At 41.1% G+C, this 13,825-nt stretch overlaps 2 protein-coding genes across 3 annotated transcripts in view; one reads left to right on the plus strand and one right to left on the minus strand.

Annotated features, from left to right (window-relative positions):
* The window catches only part of LOC144503759 (inositol polyphosphate 1-phosphatase-like), a 239,691-nt gene that overhangs the window by 86,132 nt on the left and 139,734 nt on the right, over nt 1–13,825 (plus strand). The gene's annotated exons all lie outside the window — the stretch shown is intronic.
* Nucleotides 1–13,825, minus strand: part of hibch (3-hydroxyisobutyryl-CoA hydrolase) — a 106,689-nt gene that overhangs the window by 29,769 nt on the left and 63,095 nt on the right. Inside the window, exons 8-9 of one of the 2 annotated variants that reach the window (XM_078228595.1) lie at nt 4,360–4,505; nt 830–916 (exon numbers count right to left, since the gene is read on the minus strand). The exons of the other annotated variant lie outside the window; for it this stretch is intronic. Of the exons in view, the coding sequence (XP_078084721.1) occupies nt 830–916; nt 4,360–4,505 (233 nt within the window). The remainder of the gene's footprint in view (nt 1–829; nt 917–4,359; nt 4,506–13,825) is intronic. 2 annotated transcript variants of the gene reach the window in all.

The raw sequence follows: 13,825 nt of genomic DNA on the forward strand, positions 1-13,825 counted from the left end.
TGGGGCTGTGGAGGAGAAGAGAATTGGCAGGTCTTTCTGCTGCCCGCACATGGTAGGTGTCACTGCCCAATAAGAACTTACTGAAGCCTATTAAGGGAGTTACAGCTGGGATTTTCCAGTCAGCATCCAGGGTCTTACAAGTGGGCTGGTGGCAGACCAGGGAACCAACACTCCAGGCAGGCCCAGATATTAGAACATAGAAAAAATACAGCACCAACAGGCCATATTCTCTATGGCCACAGGTCTATAAGGCACTCATCCCATCAACCTCCACTCAAGCTGCAAGTTCAGTTTTTAGTTTAATTTTTGAAACCTCAGTGTGCCTCCATTTTGAAATGTCCTCTCATTTAATTACCTCTATTGCAGCCTGATGCTCCTCTCAAGTTGGAAGGGCTTCAAAAATCTGCCTGGATGGCAAGTCCATCACTAGGCCAATCAAGGGTGCACTCCCATGAAAATCAGAATGAGTGAATACTCTTCTCCCAACCCACCCCTCCAGGGCAGGTTTGGGACCAGGAAGTACAGCTCAATTTCCCACCCTGGGAAGTTGGGGGGTGGGGAGGAAGTGCGGTGGGGAGATTGCCTGCCCCCTGATGTTGGGTCACCTACTCTAGACTTCCCAATTTTATTCATGCAGGATGCTGTCACATGCTGCATGGCATTCGACTAAGAGACGCACTAGTAGCGGCCAAGAGCAAGCTAGATACCCTGGTGCCTTGGCCACAGGAAATGAGTATCCCAAAATGACCCACTGAAAAAAGAAAACAGGAGATGTAAATTACAAGCAGAGTCAGGTGCTCAGCCTTTACATATTTATAGATCACTGTACCTTGAAATGATAAGAATTTAACACATCCGCAATATCCTCCTTTGAAGGAGATTTTAAAGACAGCAAATCTCTCTCCAGATCTGGGATCTAAAAATAAATTGAACACCAACAAATTTAGAGAAATATGAAGAAATCTAATTCAGGTAATGGCTCAAGTTTGTACAACTGATTTTGCTCCACACGCAAAACTCTAGACCAAATCCAGCTAGCTGCTTAATACAATTTCTACTGTTCGGGCACTGGTCTGCCAGAATAAAAGATTTTGCCTATCCAGAAAAAAAACATTATTTTCTATAAATGGAGTATAAATTGCTACTGTGCAAAATGTAGCTAAAATATATCTAAAAGCTTTTCTTCCTCCATGCACCTCAGATATGCAAACTCCCATAAGATAGATTTTGATAAATCTGATGATGAAGCATTGATTGTGACTTGGCAAACATTTGTCCCCCTAATGCAGTGTTTTGAAGCATTTTGACAGGTTAAACATCACATCAGTTCCTGCAGTGTGTCCCAAAGTGAAAATATACTGCACAATACCCCATGCAGTCAACAACAGTAGTACAGGTTATGAAAAGCCACTAGACACTGATAAGCTGTTAGAAAACTTAGTTATTAATATTTTGGAGAATTCCCTATATCTTGAAGCACTGTATTGAGTTTTTAGTCTCCATTTCCAGTCTCTTCACATTAGAGTGAGTAAAAGCACCTAGCTCCTAAATATTTACCAATTTAACTGGCTATTTAAAGCAGCAAGAGAATAGGTCATATTGACTTGAATTACCATCTCTGCTTGGCACTGCTAACAAGTTTCTCCAAATAGAAACCAATTATTTAAGAAACTATGCTGTTGTCAGGCCGGAAGCAAATTAAAACAAAGTTCCATGAGCAAATTGTGTTAATTCTTTGTTTCTGTGAATTAGGTGTCAGCTAGGGCCCAATGGTAACACTTTTGTGTCAGAGTCACAAGATTATGAGTTCAAATCCCAATGTGGAGATGCTGGCGTTGGACTGGGGTAAACACAGTAAGAAGTTTAACAACACCAGGTTAAAGTCTGTTCCCACCTGTTGGACTTTAACCTGGTGTTGTTAAACTTCTTACTGTGTTCAAATCCCAATACAGTGGCCTGAGCATTACATCTCTGCTGACACTCCAGTGCGGTACTGAGGAAGAGCTTCACTTTTGGAAGTGCTGTTTCTTTCAGATGAAACTTTACACCAAGACCCCATCTGCCTTCTCAGATGTATGCAAAAGATCCCGATTCAAGGAGTACGTTTTCCTCAGTGTCCTGGCCCACATTTATGCCTCAGCCAACACCTAAAATCACAGTTACCACTACTTTGGAGAATTGCCTAAAATCAGATTTTCTGCTCATTATCACCATTATTTAAAAATGAGACAGAGCTCAAATAACTAAATTCCAGTCAACCTAACCTCACTGGTGGGAAAATTATTGGACAAGATTCGAGGAAACAGTATAAATCGTCACTTGAAAAGGTGAGCTATAAACCAAGGATAGTCAGCATACATTTGTTGAGAGAACTTTATTGCTGACTAACTTAATTTTTTTAAGGAGAGTCAATGAGGGAAGTGTGTTTGAAGTAAAAGGATTTTAGCAAGGCGTTTGATGAGTTACCACGTGGCAAATTGATCAGAAACGTTAAAGTCCATAGAACCCAAAATTGCTTCAGTGGCAGGAAGCAAAGGGTAAAAAAGTTGAGTGATTTTGTTTCCAGTGTAGTTCAGCATTAGGTTATTTGTTTTTATATGTTATATATCAATAATTTAAACTTAAATGCATAATTAAGAAGCTTGGAAATGACATAAAAATTGACTATGACTGATAGTTAGGAAGAGGGATGTAGATTGCAGGAAGAAAACAATGCTCTGGGCAGAAAAATGGTAAGTGGAATTCAATCCAGAAAAGTGTGAGGGCAGCACGGGAATACATAATGAATGAGTGTGCACGTTCTCCCCGTGTCTGCATAGGTTTCCTCCGGGTGCTCCATTTTCCCCTCACAGTCCAAAGATGTGCGGGTTAGGTTGATTGGTCTTGCTAAATTGACCATTATCGTCAAGGAGATTAGCAGGGTAAATAAGTGAGTTTGCAGGGATAGGGCTTGGGTGGGATTGTTGTCGGTGTAGGCTCGATGGGCCGAATGGTCTCCTTCTGTATGTAAGGATTCTATGAATGGTATGATACTGAGAAGTATAGAGGAACATATGGGAGTACATACCCACAGATCTCAGAAGGTAGCAGGACAGGTAGGGAAGGCGATCAAGAGGACATGTAGCATACTTGGCTTTATTAACCAAAGTACAAAATAGGAATAGAGCATTAATATAGATCTGTGCAAAAAAAGAGTTAGCTTGCAACTAGAGTACTGCATACGGTTCTGATCATCACATTATAGAAATGCTAACACTGGAGATGGTACAAAGGAGATTTATGAAGATGCTGTCAGGTCTGGAGAATTTTAGCCACAAGGAAAGCCTGGATAGGCTAGAGTGGCTTAGTTTGGAACAGACGAGGCTGAGGGGAGATTGAATGGATCCATATAAAGCAATGAAGTTTCTAGATACAGTGGATAATTCCTTTGCAGAGGGCTCAATAACCAAGGACATCGATTTAAAGTAATTACAGAAGGATTATAAGTGAGTTAAGGAGAAATAATTTCCCCCAAAGAATAGCCGAGTTTGGAACTTACTGCCTGAAAGGCAGTAGAGGCAGAAACCCTCACTACATTTAGAAAGTACTTGGAAGCGCATCTGAAGTGCTTTAATCTACAAGACTACGGACCAAGAGTTGGAAATGTGATTAGGCTGGATGGCTGTATTTTCAGCTGGCACATACAAAATGAGCCAAAGCCTCCTACTTTGCTATAAATTTATTTGATTCTACGTGGTAATGCACAAATTGGATACTGCATTTCCTAAATTGCAACATTTCAAGCCAGTACGCCATTGACACATTCCAAGGTCACATTCTTTCTTTCATTTAATTCTTTGCAGAAGAATGACCCCAGATTTTTGACGTAGATGTTAAAGCACATTTTTCTCCTTCTGAAGTTTTAAAGCTGTTGTTCAGTTTGTATAAAAATCGTCACAGTCACGTTTCAGATAAAAATATTACATTGATGTACTCTGTTAACTGAATATACAATTTTGCTGCCAACATAAACACATATCTCACAGTCCATTGTTCTGAAGCCAGGTACCAGTAAATTCAGGGAAGCTGCTTCAAAGTTGACAAATTAAAAAACCTGAAGATGACTAAACCATAGATTTCGAGACGAAAGTTGTGGGTGTTTTAGTTTTGTAAAATTGGGTGTGTAGAGTGAAATCTTCTTTAAAAGAGTGCTTACTTAAATTTTCCTTGAGCAGTGTGTGGATTGCCAAATTTGATGATTGACCAGCAGTTCCTCGCCTCATTTCCAAAAGAAAGTAAAGCAGTCACATATGCTGTCGGCTTATTTAACTGAAGCAAGTTATGATTATGAGCATTGGTCTGTGCAGAAAAAAAGAATACCTTTTCAGACATCACAAAATGAGTAGCAATTCCAGCTTGATGCACATCTCGTCCTTTAATTCGAAATCCTGTTAAGGCAAGGTACAAGCCAAGTTTCCCTTTCAATCTTGGCAAGAAAAAACCTCCTCCCACATCTGGAAACAGACCTGTGTACAAATACATTTTAGTTGAACTTATAGTTAACCTGGTATTCATATGATTAAAGAAAATTCCAGAGTTACTTTGAAAGCTTGGATGTTTTGCAAAAGTGCAACACAGCTAAAATTCTACGGCTCATTCATTTTAATTCAATTTTCAAATTGTTTTGACCCTTTTTTTGTTGCTTTTTGATTGAGTGCATCCATTCAACTGTCTTCCCCCTGCCCCATCTCTCCTTCCTCTCCAGGCTAAAACTTCCCCCTCAGGGTACCCCTTATCCTAAAAACCAAGAGTCTCACTAACCTATTGCCCATTTAACCCATGCCAACTCCAAGCTTATCACATTCATGAGATCTAACTCCTGCTCCCTTAACCCCATTTCCATTAAATTGCTGATGAACCAACTTACGCTCCTAGTCTTCATATTCGTTAACTTTGAAAGCAATTCCCTCTCCTCAGGTACTATCTTAGTTTCTTTTAAAGCTGTCATTACCAACTGTCCTTGACTGCTCAATTTTTGCAAACCACCACTGCATCTGTAATATCCCTATCTTCTCTAAAGTTAGGGACCAGATTAGAAGGTACATTATGAAGTTTGCCTAGACCCCAACTATTTTTGATTTTGGCATTAGTGTGAGCATAAGGTGTCTGCTGTGATTCTATTGACCACTAGTAAAGTATTCTTAAAACAAACTTTATTTAACAATACAGTTTAACTATAACAAAAAGAATTAGCATAACTTTTACCAGTTGAAATGCTTAAACATGACAAGGTATAATTCTTAACTGCTAGCTATCTTTATTAGTTCCAATTCAAGCAATATTACCCATTAACATAAACTCTTCCTCAGAATCAGTTAGCAAAAACACACAGGCTTAAGTGGGTTGCTAGTTTTCCAGCCTTTTAACACCTCTAGATAGAGACAGAGAGGGGGACACTTGTCTTCCGACTCTCAAACAGCAGCTTTCAGAAAAAGACCTGCCTTCGTACAGCAGAACCCCAGAAAGAGAGAGAGCGCTCAAGGGAGAAAGCACCTCTTGCTTTTTGCAGACCTCTGGAGAGAAATACAGTGGAGCCCCGTTTTAACGCGATGGTTGGGGTCCATAAAATGTGACCGTGAATGTTATTGGGGTCGCGCTAATTCACAAAACCGGAAATAGTTTTTAAAAAAGGGCCCGTCGCGCGATTGCGTAATATCCGATTTCGCGCTAAATCGGGGCATGTAAAATTGGGGCTCCACTGTACCTCTTTTCAAGCAAGTCCCAGGCTTCACTTTCCAGAGAGAGAGAGAAAAAGAGCTGCTCCTTTCAAATTCAAACAGCAACTGCCTGCTTGTCTCTCTGCAAGCCGAGCATCCTCCCATGACTTGCATATGTCAATCAACCCTACTCTGAAACCCCAGGGGGCAACCCAAAAAAAAACAAAACTGTATTAATTCAGTAAAACAAAGACCCCAATAACTAGGAGCAATAACTTTTCCACAGGGTCAGCATGTGGGCTGTCGGCCACAGACAGTCGACACTGTAATCAGAGTTGTAACATAAAACAGTCCCTTTACAAGAAACATGACAAATACATTTCTTAAGGCACAGTATTGTCACAGTTACCAGCTCCCAAATCCATGCCTATCCTACCCTTTGTTCTAATCTCATGCCCTAGCATCAAAATGGCCCTAAACAAAGTAGCACATGATGGTGCATCTGTGTGTGTGTGTGTGTGTGTGTCTGGCTGTGTGCGTGTGCCTGGCTGTGTGCGTGTGCGTGTGCACGGCTGTGTGCGTGTGCGCGAGATCACAATGAATTATCCTTCCTAGTCGCCGATATAATCGTTGATACAACTGACCACACCATCCTCCTTCAAGCTTCCCCTGCATTGTCCTGTTCAGTGAGACTACCCTCATTTGGTTCGACTCAGAACATTCCTAGTAATGATATCACTTCCCGTGTCATTACCTCCAGGGGCTACAAGGATCCTCGGTCTGTTTCGTGTAACTATTTAGAAGGTTGGCAATATCATCCACATACATGGGGCTAGTGTAATGTGGTTACACTTGCTTCCACTTCTGCACCAGATCTTTTGATTTCTTCCAATGCCTCTATGTTGTTAAGTGTCCCACCGATGCCCAGCCCTGCATCAGCTGCAATTGCTTCCAGATAAAGACTAGAAAGACTGAAACCATTATCTTTGTTACTGTTATTATCTCCCTCCTCAGCCATCATATGTGGCAATACGGTGGCACAGTGGTTAGCATGAATGGCCTTCTTTTGCACTGTAGAGGTTCTATGATATGATTCTATAATTATATCTGAATGGCCCAGACTATTCTATACCTAGGAATCCTATTCAGCAGATTCTTGGCTCCTCACAGCAGATACTCATTGACAAATATTGCCTGTTTTGAACCCCATAACACAATTTCCCTCTGCCTATTTGTCACTGAATCTCTCATCCATGCATTCATCACCTTCAAACCTGACTACTGCAATGTTTTTTTTTATTGGTCTCCCAATTTTCATTCTCTGAAAACTTCAGTTCATCCCTAGCTCAGCTACTGGCATCCTATCCTGCACCAAGTCCCACTCACCCATCACTTGTCCTCACTGGCTCCCAGTTCTCCAATGCCTCAAATACAACATTATAATCCTTGTATTTACATTCCTCATAGTCGCAACACTACCACCTCTACCCATCTTGGTTTACTCCTCCAGCCATAGAACTCCTCTCCCTCAGCTCAGTCTTCCTCTGAGTGTGCCCGGTTGTAGACCCTCAACAATCACTCCCCATCCCCGCCCCCCCATACCTATTGCCTTTATCCCACAATTGGTGGCTATTCCTTCAGTTGCTCAATCTCCAAGTTCTGAAATTGCTTCCTTCTTCTACTTTAAGGCTCTGCTTGAAACCCACCTTTTGGATAAAGCTTTTGTTTACCTTCATAATATTTTCTTCTTTGGCTCAACATTTTTTTAAAAACTGCACTTTGTGGAGTGCATTGGAATGTTTTTCCACATTAAAGTCATGATAAAAGGCGAGTTTCATTTTGCACAACAGCCAATTCATTGGTGCAAGTTTCTGATTTCTTTGAAGATAAATTAACACTCTTAGATTCTTTATATTTACCAATTCTATTAGATAAACACTTGACAATCCCAACTAGACTTATGCCATTTTGGTGAATGTCTTCCCACCACCCCCACAGAACGCAAGATAAACCTATCAGGAAAATAAACATTAAAATCGTTACGAGAACCCAAAGCAGGACATGGTTGCAGAGGTGATTGAAATGGTCCCAGAAACGTTTAAGTCAGAAAGTTTATTGATGCGAATAAGTACACCTAACCTTTTGCTTCCACAATTTTTAAAAAACGATCTAAAAATGTAATGCAGACAAGAGTAATGGAGAAAATTCTGAAAAGAATAGGCTCAACCTCTGTTGACAAATTTAAGCAGTAACTTTTCATGTTATTGGCTACTTTATTTTTGGGGCATATGTAGGGTTAAGTGCTCTCAGAAAATGGCCGACCTTGCTGATGCACAATCAAATCTGCAAAACCAGGATATAGATACCAATTATGTCTGGTCAGGTATCTGATGATATGTCCAAACCATTCAATTTAAATCTTGTGGGTTATATTGTGTACAAATAGGTTCCATTTCCTGCTCCTTTGGCATTAAGAGGAACAACTTTAAATGGTATTCACTCTGTCCACTCTTGTGCCACCTGCTTTTTAAAGAATCTTTCATGGGATGTGGGTGTCCAGGGCAATATTTGTTGCTCATCCCCAGCTTGATTCAAAATGAAGCAATAGATGGGCTGGAAAAATTCCATAGACGATCATATAAATAACTAGGCAAAAGTTAATATTCAGTGTTCAGTCCTAGATGCAGTGGCTGCAGATTTTCTATTCTACAGAGACACAGTTAAGACTGTACCTACTGTAATCCACTGTGTAATTAGTTATTATAACTTATATATTTGCTGCTTAATTTAACTATTTGTTGGTTCTTAGCCCATGTCACAGCGGAGTAAAGTGTCTATTCTACTGCCTTCCAAAGTCAAGGAAGATTAAATAAACCAAGTGCCAAGGAGTTTTTGTTCAATCCTATTGCTAAATATATATTACGCAGGTCAAGGCATACTCAACAATGCTAATATTACATAGCTATAAAGACAGTTAGCGAAAGTGGACTGATGAAATACATTAAAAGGTAAGACAGTAGCTAAGTAATGGCGGACATTTAAGGAGATGTTTCACAATTCTCAACAAAAGATGTATTCCATCGAGAAAGAAAGACACCACAAGGGGGGATCAATCATTTGCGGCTAACTGGGATGATAATGATGGTATCAAAATGAAAAAAAACCACAAAATGTTGGAAGTATTAGTGGTAGGCCAGAAGACTCGGAAAATAAGCAAAGGATAACTAAAAGAAAATAAAAAGGCAGAAAATAAATTTGAGAGCAAACTAGCAAGGGACAGGACATAAAAACAATCAGTACGAGCTTCTACACGGAAGAGAGTAAGTACATTGGTCCTCACAGGGTGAGACTAGAGAATTACTAGTAGGAAACAAGGAAATGGCAGAGACTTTGAACAAATATTCTGAATCTGTTCAAGGTGGAAGACACTAAAAGCATTCCAATAATAGAAGAAAATCAAGGCGCTAAGGGAGGGTAGAGCTTAAAATATTAAGTACCAGGCACATTTATAGGACTAAAGTCAGACAAGTCCTGGGGTTGTAAATGAAGTAACTGCAGAGACAGAAGAAGCATAAATTGGTTATAATCTTCCAAAACTCTTTTGATTCTGGAAAGATCCCTATTCAAAAAAGGAGGAAGCAGGAAGCAAATAACTATAGAGCAGTTAGTCCAACAATGGTGATTAGAAAACGTTGCAATCCATTACGGAGAAAGTAGTAAGAACAGAAAATGCTAGAAAAACTCAGCAGGTCTGGCAGTATCTGTGGAGAGAAAAACAGAGTTAATGTTTCAGCGAGTTTGTATGACAGTTTCAGAGCTAAAGAGAGGGAGAAATGTGATGGATTTTATACTATTTAAAGAGGGAGTGGAGCAGGCAGAGCAAATAGAGGGTCAGGGATTAGTGGGAGTAGGAGAGATTTGACAAATATGCCATGGCCACAGGACAAAAGAAATGTTAAAGACTAAAGGAGGTGCTGATAGCGGCATAAAGGTAAGATAGCAAAATGTGTGAGTAGCAGAAGAAGGGCCAGGGTCAAGATAGAGGAGAGAGTTTATGGTCTGAAGCTGTTGAACTCAATGTGAAGTCCAGAGGACTGTAAAGAGCCTGAAACATTGAAGCAGGCCACAAACTGACTTGGGGACACGAGAGCAAGATGGTGATTTGAAATGGCAAGCAACAGGAAGGTCATTCTTCTGGACTGAGCAAAGGTGTTCTACAAAGCAGTCCCCAGTCTGCATTTAGTCTCTCCAATGTCGAGGAGACCACATTGTGATCAGCGAATACTGAAGGAAATGCTGCTTCACCTGAAAGGAGTGTTTGGACCCTTGGATGGTGAGGAGGGAGGTGGTAAAGGAGGTGGTGTTGCATCTTCTGCTATTGCATGGGAAGGGGATGAGAAGTTGGAGGAGGGAGTGATCCTTGCAGAATACTGACTGGGGTGGGGGGGGGGGGGGGGGGGGGTTGGGGGAAGAGATGTCTTTAGTGGTGGCACCATGCTGGAGTTGGCGGAAAAGGCAGAGGAGATCCTTTGAATGTGGAGGTTGGCTGGGTGAAAAATGAGGACAAGAGGGATCCTATAATGGTTGAGGGTGAGCGTAGTGGTAAGGGAGATGGTCAAGCACAGCTGCATGACCAGTAGAACCAGAGCTTGGAGGGAGGGGGGGACTTGGCTATAGTTCAGGAAGAAGGAAATATGTCAGATGCACCGTTTTGGTAAGTAACATAATCAGAATAGATGTGACGGAGGCTCTTAAGTGCCAAAGGTGTGCGATGGTGGAATGGAGGTGATGAGACGAACATAAGAACTAGGAGCAGGAGTAGGCCTAGAAACTAGAAGGCATAGCCTCAAAATAAGGGGAAGCAGATTTAGGAGTTGAGGAGGAACTTCTTCACACAAAGGGTTGTGAATCTGTGGAATTCCCTGCCCAGTGAAGTAGTTGAGGCTACCTGTTTTGAGGCCTCACCAGCACCTTATACAGCTGCAACATAACCTCACTGTTTTTAAACTTCATCCCTCGAGCAATGAAGGACAAAATTCCATTTGCCTTCTTAATTACCTGCTGTACCTGCAAAACAACTCCTTGTGATTCCTGCACAAGGACACCCAGGTCCCTCTGCACTGCAGCATGCTGCAATTTTTTACCATTTAAATAATAGTCCATTTTGCAGTTATTCCTACCAAAATGGATGACTTCACATTTACCAGTGTACTCCATCTGCCAGACCCTCGCCCACTCACTTAGACTATCTATATCCCTTTGCAGACTTTCAGCGTCCTCTGCACACTTTGCTCTGCCACTCATCTTAGTGTCATCTGTGAATTTTGACACACTGCACTTGGTCCCCAACTCCAAATCATCTATGTAAATCATAAACAATTGCGGTCCCAACACTGATCCTTGAGGCACACCACTAGTCACTGATTGCCAGCCAGAAAAACACCCATTTACCCTCACTCTTTGCTTTCTGTTAGTTAACCAATCCTCTATCCATGCTAATACATTACCCGTAACACTGTGCACCTTTATCTGATGTAGCAGTCTTTGGTGCGGCACCTTGTCAAATGCCTTCTGAAAATCCAGATACACCACATCCACAGGTTCCCCATTGTCTACTGCACATGTAATGTTCTCAAAGAATTCCACCAAATTAGTCAAACATGACCTTCCCTTCATGAACCCATGCTGCGTCTTACCAATGGGACAATTTATATCCAGATGTCTCGCTATTTCTTCCTTGATGATAGATTCAAGCATTTTCCCTACTACAGAAGTTAAACTAACCGTCCTATAGTTACCTGCCTTTTGTCTACCTACTTTTTTTAAACAGTGGCGTCACATTTGCTGTTTTCCAATCTGCGAGAACCATCCCAGAGTCCAGCGAATTTTGGTAAATTACCACGAGTGCATTTGCTATTTCTCCCACCATCTCTTTTAGTACCCTGGGATGCATTCCATCAGGACCAGGAGACTTGTCTACCCGTAGCCCCATTAACTTGCCCAACACTACCTCTTTCGTGATAATGATAGTTTCTAGGTTCTCACTTGCCATAGCCTTCCTGTCATCAATTTTTGGCATGTTATTTGTGTCTTTCACTATGAAGACTGACACAAAATACCTGTTCAATGCCTCAGCCATTTTCTCATTTCCAGTTATTACATCCCCCTTCTCATCCTCTAAAGGACCAATGTTTACTTTAGCCACTCTTTTTCGTTTTATATATTTTTTGAAACTTTTGCTTTTATATTCTAGTTTACTCTCATAATCCATCTTACTTTTCTTTATAGCTTTTTTCGTGGCTTTCTGCTGGCTTTTAAAGATTTCCCAATCCTTTAGGTTCCCACTAATCTTTGCCACTTTGTATGCATTTTCTCTCAATTTGATACCCTCCTTTATTTCCTTAGATGTCCATGGCTGATTATCTCTTTTTCTACAGTCCTTCCTTATCACTGGTATATACTTTTGCTGAGCACTGTGAAAGATCGCTTTGAAAGTCCTCCATTGTTCCTCAATTGTCCCATGGGGGTTAATTGTAACGGGGTTAGATGGGGATTAATAGTATGGGAAGGGGGCTGGTTCTCAGCAGGCCCCAACCTCCTGACACAATCAAGCACTGAGTGTTTTTGAATAAAGACCCTGCCCTGCGAGTCTGCAAGTGACACTAACGGTTTGCTTTTTGAGCTTGCCACTTGGTGACTGGCTTGCCCACTGCTGGCTGTGTATTAGTGGGTGTGGGCTGAGGCTCTTAAGTAAACATTAATGATTCTCTTAAGGGCCTCAATTGCGTCAGGGTGGGAAGGCTGCAGGATCCCCAGCTGCCACCTTCCTGCTCAATCAAATGACTCCCAACCTCTGAACTCACCTTGGGGGAGGGCATTAAATTCTGCCCAAAGTACCCAATTCTGCTAAGGATATAGATAGGTTAGGTGAGTGGGCAAAAATTTGGTAGATGGGTAAAATGTGAAAGCACCACTTTAATTTGGAGTGTAGTAAATAGATCAGCTCAACCAACATTCTCTTTAATCATAAAATAGTTCTGATCTTTAAAAAAATCAATATACAGTTTTAAATATATAACCATCTGAAAGGTTAATTTTTAAATACAAGGCGGTCTCATTTTTGCTCGGTGTTCAAACTCAAATTAAGGTACACTCAAATGTTTTGTTTGGTTTGAGTTTTGCTTTCACAATATCTTTTACACAGTGTTTCTGTGAATTAAAGAATTAGAAATATTGCAAATTGAGCTACCTGCTTTCAGTGTAGCATTGAACAAGCTTTTAGTTTTGTTTTTAAAAATATTGTGTGTTTTTTTGTCTTGTTGTTTAGCAATATGCTGGAGAATGTATAATGAACTGGAAATCCAGACTTGTACAGCATTCTGCAAACCTTCAGCATGATAATATGTTAATATTAAAAATACTTTAGTACTTCATGGTTATCACAGGAATATCATATTTTAAGTCTAACAAAAAATACTGGAGCTAGTCTTTTGTTGTGATTTTGTTGACATTCTTTATAACCTTTTCCATATCGTCATACATCAATCTCTATGCTCTAGTTTTTGCCAACAAACATGGGACATAACTTCCTTGGAGTGGCAATCAACGGCGGATTGCCACTCCGTACCTACTTACCTGCGCTAAAATGCCCACCTCGCCTGACCTTGTTGGTGAGACTCAGGGAAGAAAGATAAGGCTCCAGCAGCAAAGCGTAACAGAAGTGGAGTGAAGGAGGACATGCCCCCTTTTTCCAGCACCAGCTGCCAGAAAGCTGGTGAATTTGATGCACCATTGAACTTAACAGCACAGGGAGAAGATAAGTGATTGGATGGAGGTTGTTTGGCCATCAGAAGTGGGAGGATTCAGCCATCAGAGGTGGGGGGGGGGAAGACGGACATTGGAAGTGGGGGTTAAGAATCATTAGGGATGGGGTATACCATGGCTTAGTTTGGGGGGTGGTCTCCCATGTAGGGCTCAGTCTGGGTCCTTAAAATAGTTATACTGAAGTTAGAAGTGCTTTTATTCCTTCTACCCTTTCAGAGTAACTATGAGTGTAAAACTGGCAGAGCCATCATCCAAAGTTAGTGATTTAAGTTCAGATCGGTCCCAGCGCAGGGCAATTGTCGAGG

This window comes from Mustelus asterias, chromosome 14 (genome assembly GCF_964213995.1).
Source record: "Mustelus asterias chromosome 14, sMusAst1.hap1.1, whole genome shotgun sequence".
Classification (NCBI taxonomy): domain Eukaryota; kingdom Metazoa; phylum Chordata; class Chondrichthyes; order Carcharhiniformes; family Triakidae; genus Mustelus; species Mustelus asterias.